A 15,620-nucleotide genomic window follows, 5' to 3' on the forward strand; every position below is an offset into this window, starting at 1 on the left:
AAATATTCTCTGTTGTCAGTGAATCTTTTAGCTTTTTGTTGTGTTCTGGAACCTTGGGCTGGACATGGCATAAAGTATCTAAAATGGACATTTATATCCCCTTGCAGCCCTTTGTCTTGCCAAATTGGGTGGCTTCAGTTCAAAACTTGGTCTAGAGTTTGTTGTCACTCAGCCTTTGCTGTCTTGAGCTCGCTGGCCTGGCTGATTAGACGCAGCTAGAATCCCGTGATACCACAAAGTGGTGATGCTTTAAGTCAGGGCCTCTCTCCTGGCCCAGGGAGGACCCTCCGACGTCTCCTCCACCATGTGTCTGAGAGGACCTTTTGTTGGCCCAGCCCTGTCTGTCGTGAAGGAGCGGAAGCTGAAATACCCAAACCTCTGCTCTCTCCATTTCATCACCTTTGTCTTGGTGAGAGTTAGAGGCTGACACCTGGCTCATATGCTGGGCAAGTCACTTTACCTGCCGTGGGACGTCAGGCACATGACTTAAGGAAATTGAGGTTCAGAGAGGTTATTTGAAAAGATACAAATAGTAGCAACACAGGGTTGTTTGAGGATCAGGTGAGAGAGACTCCAGGAGCCATAGAGCACTTCATATCTGTTACATCCTGATTTACAGATATCACATGAATCCTACCATTTAATCATTCTTAAAATGGCCCAGACTCTTTACTAGGCCCTTTGCATGTATTATCTGTTTAAATAAATCCTCAAGATAACCTCATGAATCAGGTTCTAGCTCCAGCCCCTCGGAGACTCTGACATTACAGTTGTAAAATGCAGAATGGGTGCCTTGCCCAAGACTATTTGGTTACTTGGTGTCTGAGCTGAGCTACCCCAGGGCTATCAAAGTATGAATCTCACATGGTAGATTTGTAGGTGTCAAGGAACCCGACAGAGAGAATTTTAGATGAAGATCTTTTTGGCATTTCTCAAATCATGCACCGTGAACAGCCATCACTCTGCTTCCAAGGAGGGCACACCCTGCTCTCAATCTTAGAGTATTTTCAATTATATTTTCAGTCACTGAAGATGTGAGAAATTCTGCTTCTCTTCTCCCAGCAGTAACAGCTTTCTTCAAACTATTGCCCATGGAATTTTCAAAAGTCCTGAAAATATTTCTGGAAAATAACATTTCCCCTTTCACCATCCATCCCTTGCACTCCTGCAGGGCCCCTAGTGATCCCTCAGATACGGGCTGGTGGGAGCAGATCTTCTAATGCAGATGCTGATTTAGAGAGGCAGCTTCTCTCCATCCATCTCTTCTAACTGCATTCAAACATTTTCAATATGTGGGCTCCTTGATAGCTTCCACTGTACGGAAAACAAAATGGAGGGAAATGATTATTGGCACAAAAGGAGGAAGCCGTAAATCTTCAAGTCAGATAGAGGACAGATTGGAACAATATGGGTTCTCCAAGGTTGCCATGATAGTGTACTTAATAACTCTTCTTGGGCAAAAAGGCAGTCTGCTTTCAATCACTCTCGCTTTTCCTGAGCAAAAATACCAATTATGTTGAAGGAAGATTTTTTTTCTTCCTTTTTGATAAAGTCTGCTCTCCACCTCAGAAATCATGCTGTAGCTTAAAGATATATATTTTCAATTGTCTGGAATGGTATTGGACAGCTAGCACCACATTAGAAAAGTCAGTCCTTTTTTTCTCCCCTCTCCTGCCAACATTTGTCTGCTTCTTAAGAGAAGTGAAAGCTAATTAAAGGCTTAAGGGATAATATTGATTGCATTGGAATATATTTTATATGTACCCAGCACATTTTCAACTAAAAGAACCCTGTCTCTTTCTAAGGCTGAATAAATCAGCTGGCTGAATCTTTGATTCAAGGGTAAGAGGGTGGACTCATCTCCTTCCCCTCTGCTTCCCACACATCTGTCCTGGAGATGAATGAGCTCAGAGGAGGAAAAGGGAGTGCTGGCAGATGTTCATTCAGTTCTTTGCGTACAGGATAGGAAGGTTGAATGTTCTGGCATTTCCCTGGACCTATCATTGACTTGAGTCTAGCTCTGACTGGTAACCAGGCTTATGCTGGTATAGAACTTTGAGCTCTGCGATGCCTGGTGCAGGCGGCTGGATGGGTAGTATTAACCTCTCAGCTCCCTCTTCAATCGAATGGGGATAAGTAGCTTGCCCAGGATCACACACGTCCTTGGTGGCAGAGCAGGGAGTGAAATCTGGCTTACTTTCGGGAAGAGTTCCAGTCACATATCTGTCCTGCAGAGGTGCCCATACATTGGATTCATGCTGGCCTTGTTCTCCGTGACGGAAGTTTGTAAGCAGAAAGCATTAGAATTGCCCCCAAAAAGCCCCACTGTCATTTGTGGAGAGGTCAGATATCAGGAGGGATATACTGTTTCTCAACCATTTTCTGAACATACTTGGCAAGTTCAAAATCAGAAGTCTTATTCAGAACATGCATATTCACTTGCAGCTTGTTTTGTCCACATAAATGCACGTTCGCCACAAGAAACAGTTTCAGATATGACCTGATGAAAATGTTTATAGTCCAGTTGTTCAACTTACATCATGTATTCTGACATACATACTGTGTGTTTCAGAAGGAACTTAGTCATACGGGTTTGGGGGCATAAAATTTGAATCAGTGGCCAAGGGACCTCCCTTAACCTAGTAGGTACTGGCTTGAGAACAAAGTGATTATATTAAAACGTCACTTCTGAGGGAGCCCACTGACATTCCACAATCCCCCCTCCAAGGGCCTCCACTTGCCCGATCGCTAAGTGCAGCACCGTAACAATAACGGTCCATAATGGTGATATTATTAACTGCATCATGCGTATTATTGATTTACTCTTTGTTCTGCATCATTATCCTTTCACCGATGAGTTTACTGCATTATTCTCGCACACTTAGTCAAGCACCAAATTACACCGAAAAGGGCAGGCTCTTGTAATGGCATCTAATGGAACATCGCATAAGCAATCATCGCTGCCTTCTCTTAGGAGCCGCCTCCAGCCAATGAGCTTTTCTGCCTTATTGGAATGTGCACAGAGCAATTATGAAGTGCAAGGGGCCTGGCCGTTCTAAATTTCCCCGCAAAATGACCGTGCTTCGTGTTCACCACCTGTCCGTGCCTCACAGCCCAGCCAGGCAGTCAGCCTCTGTCACTGTCAGCCTGAGGGGCACAGGGATCTGGGCTGAGCCTTTTGCTGCAGTCTCTTTAGTAGAAGCCAGCAGGTTTTATCTCCACAGTCAGTCACGGGGCTAACTCTTGCACCAAAGAGCTTCCTCCTGACTAAGCATCATATGTAATAAGTATAAGTGGCCATAGTATAGCCCAGTGTCAAAGTCAGATTGGTCCAGGAGCCCAAAGATGTTGGGGAGACTGTTCTTTCTTCCTTGGGCTCATCTCCTCAGGGGGAGTTACCATCTCCAGAAACAGAAGTCCAAACCACCCCGAAATAAAGGCAGACAATTCCGTCTTCATCATCCCTTCCTAGCTTTTCTCCCCATCCTGAGGTAAATTCCTTTGTTTCTCATAGAAATCCCAGGCACCCTAAGGAAGCAGCTGTCTGGGGATGCACAGCCTGCCTGTGGCACGATCTCAGATTCCATAGGTGTCCCATCCCCATTTAGCCCTGAGTAATGCTCACTTACTGTAAAGTGTTACATGCCCCCGTCGTCAGAGGAGTTATGGCGGAAAAGTGCAAAATTTCCTTTTTAGTGCTTATGGCCAGCAGAGCCCATAATGTGTCAAGCTGCACATTAGCCACCCTGATAAAAGTCCGCTTTCTTACACACAAAATCATCATTTCAACAAGATTTGTTATCTCATTACCTGATAAGCTCTATGTCATAAACCAAGACTCATTCGGTAAATCTCCCGGGAGGACGCTTTGTGGGCAGAAAGGGAGAGATATGAATCTGCAAGGGACTTGATAATGCAGCGTTTAAGCTCGAGCATAATGTCACTTATTGTTAAATGCATAAAACCACTTGGCCGAACGGCTGGGCTTTTAATAGGATTTTGTGCAGCATCAGGTGAGAAGCCATATGGTCTTCTGTCAAAGAGTCTCTGAGCACCCTCCAGCCCCGCTGCTTTGCCTCACTGCCCTCCGGGGAGGGGAGCTGGGCTTTACGGAGCCTCCTTGGGGGGAGACGAATGCTTCCCTGCAGCTGCGCGCTTCCTCTGTCTGGCCGCGGGTGGGTGCCGGGGCATCGCTGGGCTGGCCTCATCTAACTGGCCTCTCCCATGCAGGCACATTGTGGTCTGTGGACACATCACGCTGGAGAGCGTTTCCAACTTCCTGAAGGACTTTCTGCACAAGGACCGGGATGATGTCAACGTGGAGATTGTCTTTCTTCACAAGTAAGAGGCCCCTGCTGTTTCTAGACCCTCCACCCAACCAGGCACCTCTAGGGGGACGCCCCAGGTGTCTGGAGGAGGGGTGATGTGAGGGCAGCATTCGGGGGGCAGAGCAGAGTTGAATCAGCCACGATCCCTGCTGGGCTCATTGGGGAGGATGTTCTGGAACTGACGGAAAGGAAGCAACGCACTCGTTCAGTGAATAAGAGCAGTATCTGTCTCTGTGGAAGCAATTCTGGCAAGTAACAGTGGGATTCATTATGGGTCAGACACGTCAGTACTGTCCCCTCAGCTGTCTGGATCTATGCGATCCAGGTGTGTCCACAGTGTCTGGTGTGGGTGATTAGCTGTGTGGTGTAGATTCTTTATGAGTGCAGGACTGACATAGTGGCCAAGCAAGACAGAGACATAAGAGGAAGCAGGGTACAGGGTAGTAGCAGCAGTAACAACAACAGCTGTCGTTCCTAGGAACCTTCGGTGTAGGACACAGTGCTGGTCACCACAGCCTCTCCTGAAATCAACAGAGGGCGTAAGAGTACATGCTTGACTCAGACTTCAGTCTGAATCCCGACTCAACCAAGTACTGAACAAGTTCACCTCCCTGGGCCTCAGTTTCCACATCCATAAGATGGGGAGATCACAATGGTTTCTTGGGCTATTTTGAGCATGAAAAGAAGTAATCCATTCCAAGTATACAGAGCAGAATCAGGCACACAGTAAGTGCTCAATAAATGTTAGCTGTTATCATGAGAGAGAAAATACATTAGGCTGCCCAATGTACTTAGGAGGTAGGTCTTATCAAGTTTGTTTTACAGGTGAGGAAAGCAAGTTCTTTGCCTGATCCCCTTTTAGGTAAAAGGTAGTCCGTAACAGGGGTGGAGAGTTGGGGGATACAGGCATGTTGACGTGGGTGGCACCCTCTTCCTTTATGGAGATGGGGCTATCATGGGGGCCAGTCTTAGCCCCATGTTGCCAAGGTACAAAGCTCACACGTTGGTGTTGGCTCCGTGTGGGCTTGACCACCCAGGACTCAGTCCTGCTCTGAGATCCCAACGTGGTTGACTTTCCTATAGCTATCCGGTGCATCTCCTTCCTTTCGGCATTTGTGAATATGAAACTGACCATGTCTGAGCACCAGCATTTTTCTTCTTAGCACTGACTTATCCAAGTTCTGAAAAGACCAGCCAGGCCACGGGCACAGGAGCAGAACCCACAGATCCAATTAACTGCTTAGCCGCCGATGGCCAGCTGTGGGGCCCATCCTCTGCTGAGCGTTTGGAAGGTTCAAGACAAGTATAGTGTATAGGTTCTGCCCTCATCTTGGTTTGGCATGTCAAGATGAGCACCTGTGCAGCAATTGGAGCACAACATGGATCCTCCAGTAACGGACTGATGTCAGTTTAATCAAGTGGCAGAATCACACGGGGCATCTGTATCGGGGAGAGGGCACCACTCCTTGTATTTCCGGGGCAGGCAGGCTTCCTGAAGGAGGACTGGCTTGTCCCGGATCTGGAAGACTGGCTGGATTTGCACAGGCGGCTGCTTTTCTCTCACCCACTGCCTTAGTCTGAATCAACAAGCTGGCTGTTACTGCTTCAATTGCTAGGACCCCAGCATCTATCAGTGTCAGCCTTGTCGTCCATGGCCCAGTTAATTAACCTCTCAAAGCTTTGGGTTAATAGCATCCCTTCCTGTAGAGTTGTTTTTGAGGTTTAAATGAGTTAATACTTGTCAAGTGCTTAGGATGGTAGCTGCCACATAGTAAATGCTCAGGAACATCAGCGGTTATGATCGTTACTGAGTACTAAGAACATTAGCTGTTACGATCATGACTGAGTACTAAGAACATTAGCGGTTGTGATCATTACTGAGTACTACATAAATGTTGGGCAAGGGTTGATCAACTCAGTCCTTGGCACCCAGTAGGCACAGTACCTAACAGAGAGTAGGTATTTTTCATCTCTGCAGAAATAATCAATGAATGAACAGGTCCACCAGTGTTTTAATCCTTGCCCTGCAATGGGAAGGATGGCTGTGTAGCTCAGCACCAAGAATGATGACTAGCGTACACATGCTGAATCAAGAGCGATACCGAGAGTGGATCAGCTCTGTGTAGGGCTGCTCAGAAGGGACGTTTTTTTGATCCAGGCCCTGGGGAGTGAAAAGTCCATGAGGTAGAGAAGCAGGGAAAAGGCTTTTGATGGAAGGAACAGCGGGAGGCTCTGCCAGGAAGACTTCTGGCTAATCCCTGATGTCACAGCCTCAGTTTCTCCATTCATAAAATAGGGATTCCATTCATCATGCCCCATAGGCCTCAGACTCTGTAAAGGTTATGAACTCTCCATTTTACCTTCGTACTGGTTTTGGTTTTCAGTTGGGCTGGGGTTTTACTTCTCTTGAGTGTGAGCCTCTTATTTATGGCCAGAAAGGGGGCTGCTTTGAAGGTGAAAACCTTTTTCCCATGTCTCTCTCTCTGACAGTTGGAGGGAAGGGAGGTCATGGAGGCTGAATACCTGAGTCTGTTATATTAATGGCTGTTTCTTCTCTCCCTGCCCAGCATTTCCCCTAACCTGGAGCTTGAAGCTCTGTTCAAACGACATTTTACTCAGGTGGAATTTTATCAGGGTTCAGTCCTCAATCCACACGATCTTGCGAGAGTCAAGGTAAGAAGGAAGAAGTGACTTCTGCTTTTACTCCATCTGGGGGTGTGTGACTCTGTGGTGAAGGGACATGCGTCCCAGGGTGGCCAAGAGTCACCTCCATACCCCTAATGAGATAAATCAGATACTACCAACCTTGGTATCACCCTTACACTGGTCCCAGGACTTTGTTCTGCCTGCACATGGTGGACCACCTGTAAGCATTCCACATGTGGACTTGTTGTACATAACATGCTAGACATCGCTGGTTGCCTCAATATTAGCACTGCTAAAGGAAGTAGACCAGTTGTATGGACTCAATATATAACATAACAATCAAGTAATTCCCATTTTGAATACTTAAATTGGGCTCAATGTAGCTCTGAAATCTGTTATTTACGTCAGAAAGAAACATTAAGGATACACTATAAAATAAAGTTTACCGAAGCCATAACACATTTTGAGCTTCCTTTTTTCCTCACCAAGGACTAAAGGTGCAAAACTAAACACTCAGGTATCTGATAGCACTTGGTAATGGGCTAATCTTTCTTTCTAGAACCTAGTAGGTTAGGACCTTCTTATAAAGCACACCTAAGGCTTATAAGGGAAAGGGATACAGCAGAATGGCATCTGCTACTTTACTCATTTCACATAGATTTTGTAAGCATGTTCAATATTTGCACGCCAGTGGAGATAGATTAATATTTTGAATCCACTGACATCTAAATGCTTACTGTGGTCACCACATAATGCAGTAAATAATGTAATTGGCAAACGTGAATAAGCCAAAAGGATTTGGGTAAATTCTTTACTTTATGAAAGAAGGAAAACTAGAGACAATTTGTGACATACCATGGAGGAAACCATGGCCTCCCACCAAATGCAAGAATGGTCTGTTATAAGTACAACATCCCAAGTAGGGCAGACCTGAGCCAGAATGGGAATTCTTATGCTTACAGAGTCCTGTTAATATTATCCAGACCTGATCCGAGTTATGTCTAATGTGGAATCTTATGGGAACTTGGGGAAAATAGTTACTGTCCATGGACCTGATTTAGATGCAATCAATACTTTGCACAACTCCTCATCCCCTCAAAGGAATAAGCCTCTGTTGGTACATGTTTAGATAAGTCAGTAGGTTGTATTTCGAGGTCATCTGTAACATCATTTCATACACGTAGATTCGTTGTCTTTTGAATATCTGAATGCTAATTGGATACTAAACAGTACTGAGCTGTTGTCTGAGTTAGGGCTCTCATTTCCTCTTATTTCACGGTTAAGATGTGAAAAAAAGGTTAGGTGAAGGACTTTGGACTCTAAATTTCTGAATCCCCAATGACTCAGTTAACTTGGTAGCCTGAGAGAAGAGGTTTAGCCCCCCTAACGCCATTTCCTGACTGGAAAAGTTAGGATGATGGTGCAGATGGTGGGGAAAGGAGATGGAGAGGGGACCGAAAGGCTTAATTAATTGTTATCTCAAGAAATCCAGAAAGCTTACGTGTAAAAGGCTATGCAGAATGGGAAGTGTAGTTACCAAGGTACACATTGTCCCCTCCAACAGCAACAAGATGAACTATTTATATCATAACAAGAAATTGCAACCTACACTTTTGACAAAAACTATAATCTCTCAGAATTACTGTTTTTTTCTTTCCTTTCAAAGCACCAGGTTCCCCCAGAACCATCTACAGAGAGAGATGGCAACCAAGCATGGCTATTTATATGTTTGTGTTCTGTGATTTTCCTTTTGGTGTCTTAGATAGAGTCAGCAGATGCGTGCCTAATCCTTGCCAATAAGTACTGCGCAGACCCCGATGCTGAAGATGCCTCCAACATCATGAGGTAAGCCTGGGGAGGCGGGAAGGCTCTGGGCTGGGTGCTGTCTGGCCACTCGCTCTCCTGTGGGGTCCTTTGCAGAGCACTGTCTCTGTGGGACCTTCTTTCCTCATTAGCCATCCTACAACTAGCCATCTGCATAGGCCTAAGGCAGGGTGGGGAACTGAGGCTGTGGTGGGTACAGAGGGTAATGACACAAGGCCTCATTAACTGAAAGCTCATCCTCAAAAGATAGGAGCTCTGGGCTTCCCTGGTGGCGCAGTGGTTGAGAGTCCACCTGCTGATGCAGGGGATGCGGGTTCGTGCCCCGGTCTGGGAGGATCTCACATGCCGCGGAGCGGCTGGGCCCGTGAGCCATGGCCGCTGAGCCTGTGCGTCCGGAGCCTGTGCTCTGCAACGGTAGAGGCCACAACAGTGAGAGGCCCGCGTACTGCAAAAAAAAAAAAAAAAAAAAAAGATAGGAGCTCTGGGACTCACAGCCAGTCTTGGGGTGGAGGACTAGCGAAGGAAAGATAGATTTCATTGGGAGCAGGCCTGAACTAAGGTACCATGTTCCCTGAGGGGGAGTGGGCCTGAGAAATCTGAACTGTAAACGATTTCGCTCCCGGGAGACAGTTTGGAATAGCTGGAGATGTTCTTGTTTGTCATAGTTAGGGGACGGTGCTGCTCATGTCTGCTGGGTAGAGGCCGGAGTTACTGCTCAACATCCTGCAGTACACAGGACTGCCCCCCACAGCAGAGAATTAGCCGGCCCCGAATGTCAATAGTGCCAAGGTCGAGGAGCCCCAGGTTAGAGCTTTCCGAGTGTGTCTATAGCACACATAGATGAATATTTCCCACAAAGAGGGGTTTGTTAACCAATCAGCTTGTTTCAACCAGTTTCCCCAAATGAAATAGTTTGTTTTTGTTTTAATTACTTTATTTATTTATTTTTGGCTGCATTGGGTCTTTGTTGCTGTGTGCAGGCTTTCTCTAGTTGCGGCGAGCAGGGGCTACTCTTCGTTGCGGTGCGTGGGCTTCTCATTGCAGTGGCTTCTCTTGTCACGGAGCATGGGCTCTAGGTGCGTGGGCTTCAGTAGTTGTGGCACGCGGGCTTAGTAGTTGTGGTGCGTGGGCTCAGTTACTCCGCGGCATGTGGGATCTTCCCGGACCAGGGTTCGAACCCGTGTCCCCTGCCTTGGCAGGCGGATTCCCAACCACTGTACCACCAGGGAAGTCCCCTGAAATGGTTTTCTTCCCTGAATGCCTCCTCAGTACTTTGAATACTACAAATTCCTAAGATAATGTTCTAGAGAGACTTTCTCAAACCTATTTGACTACAGGCCCCCTCCCCCTCCTTTTTTTTTTTTTTAATTTTTTTTTTACAGAACATCTCCTGGCAGGGCTGGGGGAGGTGGGGGGTCGCTCTTTGGAAAACACTGCCCAGCGCCTTTCTCGTAAACGCGCAGGGCCCACCTGAGGCCGTTCTCTGGCCAACTCCTGCTCCTTATTCTGTTCTTATTTCAGGAGAAAACTGTTCCATTTTTGTTCTTTGTATAGACCCATATTCCAGACATCTTGGGACTATGAAATGACTACAAAGTTAAGATATTTTGCTCCACTTAGTGAAAACCCTTTTGGATTCTTCTCTCCTGCAGCATAAATTGCAGCAGGAGGAGGTAATAAAGAGAACCTTCTGGAGAAGAGATGAACCAAGAGGAAACATTTCACTCCCAGTAGATTCCCAGGAACTCTTGCCTAACTGCAAACAGCTATCCTTTGGGTCTAGACCAAGATTCCCCTCTTCCTACAGCTTGGTTTACTGCTGTGAATTTACCTGAGTCAGAGGGTAGGGAAGTTGCCTTTGCACCATTACAATGCTCGCATCTCCTTCGCTTTGCTTTCGCTCAGTGGCCCCAGGTGACATGAGCTTTCCCGTCAGTGAGGGGGCAGAATTCCTCTGAAGCACATCCTCCACTCAGCATCTGGTCCTTGCGTCTGGCAAGCAACATCTGGCACAATGTTCTCTTTCTACTCACCTTTCTTCAGCAGTATGCCTAGTGCAGTCATCTTAAGAGAGTTGATGCATGGACTCCTGTAAGCACTGGGCTTGCCAGGCCGCAGGGAGATGGTGGAATGGGGACCTGCTTCCACACCTGAGCCTGTCCCCTAACTAGTCACAGCCCCAGCTTAGGGTGCATCAGTTGGCCCTTTCCTTGAACTAGGATTTGTGTCCTTCACGTTTTTTTGTGTCATTTGAAGTGACAAAAATGTAGGTTTTCGGGAACATTATTTTCAAAAGTTCAAATGGAAAACCAAAAGAAGAGGAAGCTTAATGTTTACCCCACAGAGAAATTTAGGGCTGGCCCTGCCTTTTTTATTTTAAGTGAATGATTGAAATGATAACAGCTTTGAGGTTGGCATTTCTCTTAATCACAATATTTTACTTAAGCCCTGACTACAATAGGGTTAATATGAAGACATACAGGGTATCTGGGTGATTGGCATGATGCCACGGCGTAAAAATGACTGAAAAAGGTAGTAGCAGAAATGTGATTCAGCCATTCATTAACGGAATCAGAACGAAGGCCCAGGGAGCAAAAGGAAATGGGAAGCTCAGGGTTAAAAGAAGGGATCTGTCTTTCCCTTATTTGTATAATCCTCCTTTCCCCTTAGTTTAATGAGACCAATCTGCCCGTTTTGAAATTAAAATGTCAAAGATCCATTTGAAATGAGCTAATGCAGAAAACTGGCTGATGCTGTGAACTGAATTCCGAGGGCTGACAGAGGCTCAAAGTCCTTGAATTATAAGCATGGGCCAACACAACACTTTTTCAAAAATAAAATGAAATCCTTCAAGTGCAAAAGCCCAAAAGGGTGAATTTGTGCAGGAAGAGGCTTCCGCGTGATCCATTTCCTAAATTCCCAAGTGGCAGCTTTTCAGACAAAACTGCTCCCCAGCTGCCTCCTCTCCATCTTTGCACGAGAAGGGATGAAGCATAGGGCATTTCCTGGTGGGAAGTTGTGGGGTGGTCATGACCAGTGCACTTGCATTTCCGATGAGGCTTAGGAGGTGGGCCTTTCTGTGGAATCCCAGTCTTTAGCCTTCCTTGTCACAGAAGGAAATGTACAATGTCACCTCTGACAGAGTGGGTAATGACAAAAACCATAACTTGCATGTGGAGAGAGCTTTTAATGATTTCAAAGCATTTTCACATCTGGTTTTTCATGTGCTGCTCATACCAAGCCTGTGAAATACATAAAGCAGGTACCGTTGCCCCCAATGTCCAGATGAAGAAACAGTCACGGAGAGTCCAGGGATTTCCTGAAGGTCACTCAGTTTGTTAGTGTAGCAGCTGGAACTGGAATGCAGGTGTTTCTGTTCCTCTGCTCCCGGCCCCTCCCTTGCAGCACAGTGATTGTTGTGGGGAACAGGAGGGAGGGTTAGAGTAGTAGGGGGCTGGCGGTAGTTAATACTAAGTAGGGACTGAGAGCAGTTTGGGGGAATTTTCCACCAGCCCATGACCTCCCCGAGGCCTTGACACTTCACTGTAACCGGCATCAAAGTCATTGTTTAGATGCTGTTAGCTATCCCAGGCTGAGTCGTGTGATACGATAGGCCCATCCTAAGAGCCCTGCTCAGAAATCATTTTTGTGACAGTGGCCATGTGTGCGTGACAATTAGAATCATTTGTCAGGCTGCTTGTATGATTTGTCACGTTGTCTCATGTTGTTAACTTGGAGAATTGGACTCAGAGCAAATCGTTTCCGGGCTCCTCCCTAGGGTATGTGAGATGGCAAACCTCTGTTGGCCCCATGAGTTGAGCTTGTTTTATTTCGAGGCCCATGTGGGCAATAAGCCCGTGACTGCTGCTCCAGAACCCCCATGCCCGGTACACACATGCCATCACCGAGACACCACGGGACCTCTCTCTTCTTTTATGCCTAGGACATGGCCTGTGGCCCTCCTGTGATTTCCTTTTCACATGACCACGGGACATGGCAGTGGAAACACAGTGTAACTTAGCCCAGTGGCTGCAACCTCTCTGAAGGTCCAGGCTGCTGGCCCTACATTCACTCCATTTGGATGTAATCAAATTAATCTTCCCATCAGACTCCAAGGGTGAGGCACACCCTGGCTCAGCTTTTGTTCTTTTCTTTTTCAGAGTCATCTCCATAAAGAACTACCACCCGAAGATAAGAATAATCACTCAGATGCTGCAGTATCATAACAAGGTAGGGCAGTGAGAGCCTGTCACAGGCTCAGCGATGCACACGGGGGTCCAGGCTCTTCCCCCTTCCCAGACAGCCACACACGCATGTGCGTACATGCACGAGCACACACACCAATGCAATCCAAAGGCCTGGGTAAAGAGGAGTGGTGGGCAAAAACCTCCCTGGGACGTTTCTTCAGTCCAAACACCTCGTTTGCAGTTGGGCACTGGAGGGAAACTCCTTCACGTATTGACTCATTCGTTCAGGAAGCATCTGTTGGTCCCCTAGGTTCAGAAATATTGATGTGTCTTTAGATCCCATTCCAACAACTTCGAATTCTTATGTGCCACACTCATTTCTTCCATGGGTATTTATTGAGTACTACTATGTGGTCAACACTGGGCCTCACCCACAGCCCCCCAGTCCCGGTGGAAATAGTGAAGCCCTGTTCTGTGCCCTCAGGGATTTTGCAGTCAAGGTGTAGAGTGTCCCAGGCAAGTGAGCACTTTTCTATCTGAGACCAGATGAACTTGGCGGGACAGACCACGCACTGGGTGGAGAATGTGGAAAACCGCATCCTGAAATTCAAGATGAGAATTTGCACCGTTGAATTTAGGAAAATAGTTGGCTATCCAGAGATTAAACATAAAGGAATTTTCCTAGTGTTACAGTTTACAGGGAGATCAGGAAGAAAACAAATGTTGGAGTCTGTGCTGTTTCCCTCGTGGTTACTTCTCCGTAAACCAGAGTCCTGTCTCTCATTCAAAGGCAATGCTCCTTTGCTCGGCCATCAGTAGCCTCCCAGGAAAACAGCTTTGGGGGAGGGAAGGTGGCACCTTTCTGTGTTTGACATGGAACCAGTTATGAGAGACCAGAGGCTGCTCAGTACCTGCCACCAGGTGTCCTGTCTGGACAGAATCACTCCCTGCTGGGTTGTGAGTGAGCGTGTGTCCCATCTTATGCGCCATATTCCCTACGAAATAGGCAGTCCGGTTGCCCAGAGAGGACTCCCTTCTGCCAAATGCACCAGTGCCACGCCATTATTTCTTAATTGCTGGCAAGCGCTGCCCCATGTCGCCGTGTGGAAGCCCATCGGAGGCATTGTTGACTGTGGAGCCTGCTGTTGGTGACTGGGCTGCCGCTCGGGCTGCTGCCCACCGCCCGCTGCTGCCCAGCCCTCCCAGGTGGCTCCACTGCAGGCTGTGCCACGCTCCAGCCAGTGGGTTGGGTGGTGGGCACCCAAGGTCACAGTGTCCTGTTCGTCTCTGGAAAACCCAGGACACTGAAGAGAGAAAGTGAGGGTATTGGTAACTCACCGGCATCAAACTGGAGAAGTTCTTTGCCAGCAGCCTTGGTAGGGGGAGGTGAATTTTATGAGCAGGGCTGTGGCCGGTGACAGCTCCCGAGGCAAGGAACTCTCCCTCTTTCCTTTGTGATTTGAAATTTCATTTAGTGTGGGAGTGCTTTAAGCTGTTGTTTAGATTTGGGGCTGCATTTAGATTGAATAGGAAAATTAATGTTGTATGTTTAGAAAGGGATGTCAGTTCCTTTTTTTCTCCTTCCAATGAGTGCTAATGCAGCATCTTCAAGGAATTAAGGAGGATTTCAGCTCTGTGAGTCTTGTCAGACTCAGAAGTAGTTCCACGGACCTGGGATCCAGATGGTACTGGTCAGCATTCACACGATCATAGCAAGCTTATCATAGCAAGCCGAACATCTTTCACAAACGTCTGCCTTATCATTATTCAGAAACAGTGCTGAAGACATCAACCGACCCATGGTTATTTGCTTAAAACGCATTTTGTTTAGAGCCACGCCAATCTATTTGGGTTCCAGAGTTAGGAAGAGTCACTTATGAGACTTTGTCCTTTAAGATGTGTGAGAGTGAAAGGGACATGGTGACTTTGTTACAGGGCTCTTTATCATTTCATTTTTGTCCTGCAGAGAAGGAACAGGAAGTCTACTGGTCATTATTTGTCATCTCATTCCTTGAGAACTGCAAATAGACATTCTTCACCTTGCTTTACAATTTTGCTGTTTTTTTTTTTAACATTTTTATTGGAGTATAATTGCTTTACAATGGTGTATTACTTTCTGCTTTATAACAAAGTGAATCAGTTATACATATACATATATCCCCATATCTCTTCCCTCTTGCATCTCCCTCCCTCCCACCCTACCTGTACCACCCCTCTAGGTGGTCACAAAGCACCGAGCTGATCTCCCTGTGCTCTGCGGCTGCTTCCCACTAGCTATCTATTTTACATTTGGTAGTGTATATATGTCCATGCCACTCTATCACTTCGTTCCAGCTTACCCTTCCCCCTCCCCATGTCCTCAAGTCCATTCTCTATGTCTGCGTCTTTATTCCTGTCCTGCCCCTAGGTTCTTCAGAACCATTTTTTTTTTTTTTTAGATTCCATATATATGTGTTAGCATACGGTATTTGTTTTTCTCTTTCTGACTTACTTCACTCTGTATGACAGACTCTGGGTCCATCCACCTCACTACAAATAACTCAATTTCGTTTCTTTTTATGGCTGAGTAATATTCCATTGTATATATGTGCCACATCTTCTTCATCCATTCATCTGTTGATGGACACTTAGGTTG

General features: G+C 46.6%; 1 protein-coding gene across 29 annotated transcripts in view; it reads left to right on the forward strand.

The window, feature by feature from the left end:
- KCNMA1 (potassium calcium-activated channel subfamily M alpha 1) overlaps positions 1–15,620 on the forward strand; it is a 748,425-nt gene that overhangs the window by 530,279 nt on the left and 202,526 nt on the right. For all 29 annotated transcript variants that reach the window (XR_010935922.1, XM_067710429.1, XM_067710402.1 and 26 more), the window contains exons 10-13: positions 4,231–4,341; positions 6,896–7,001; positions 8,737–8,819; positions 12,959–13,028. Coding sequence is in view for 28 of the 29 variants with exons in the window: in XM_067710429.1 (XP_067566530.1) it covers positions 4,231–4,341; positions 6,896–7,001; positions 8,737–8,819; positions 12,959–13,028 (370 nt within the window). In the remaining variant the exon portion in view is untranslated. The remainder of the gene's footprint in view (positions 1–4,230; positions 4,342–6,895; positions 7,002–8,736; positions 8,820–12,958; positions 13,029–15,620) is intronic.

Source organism: Pseudorca crassidens, chromosome 16 (assembly GCF_039906515.1).
Source record: "Pseudorca crassidens isolate mPseCra1 chromosome 16, mPseCra1.hap1, whole genome shotgun sequence".
In the NCBI taxonomy this organism is placed as follows: Eukaryota; Metazoa; Chordata; class Mammalia; order Artiodactyla; family Delphinidae; genus Pseudorca; species Pseudorca crassidens.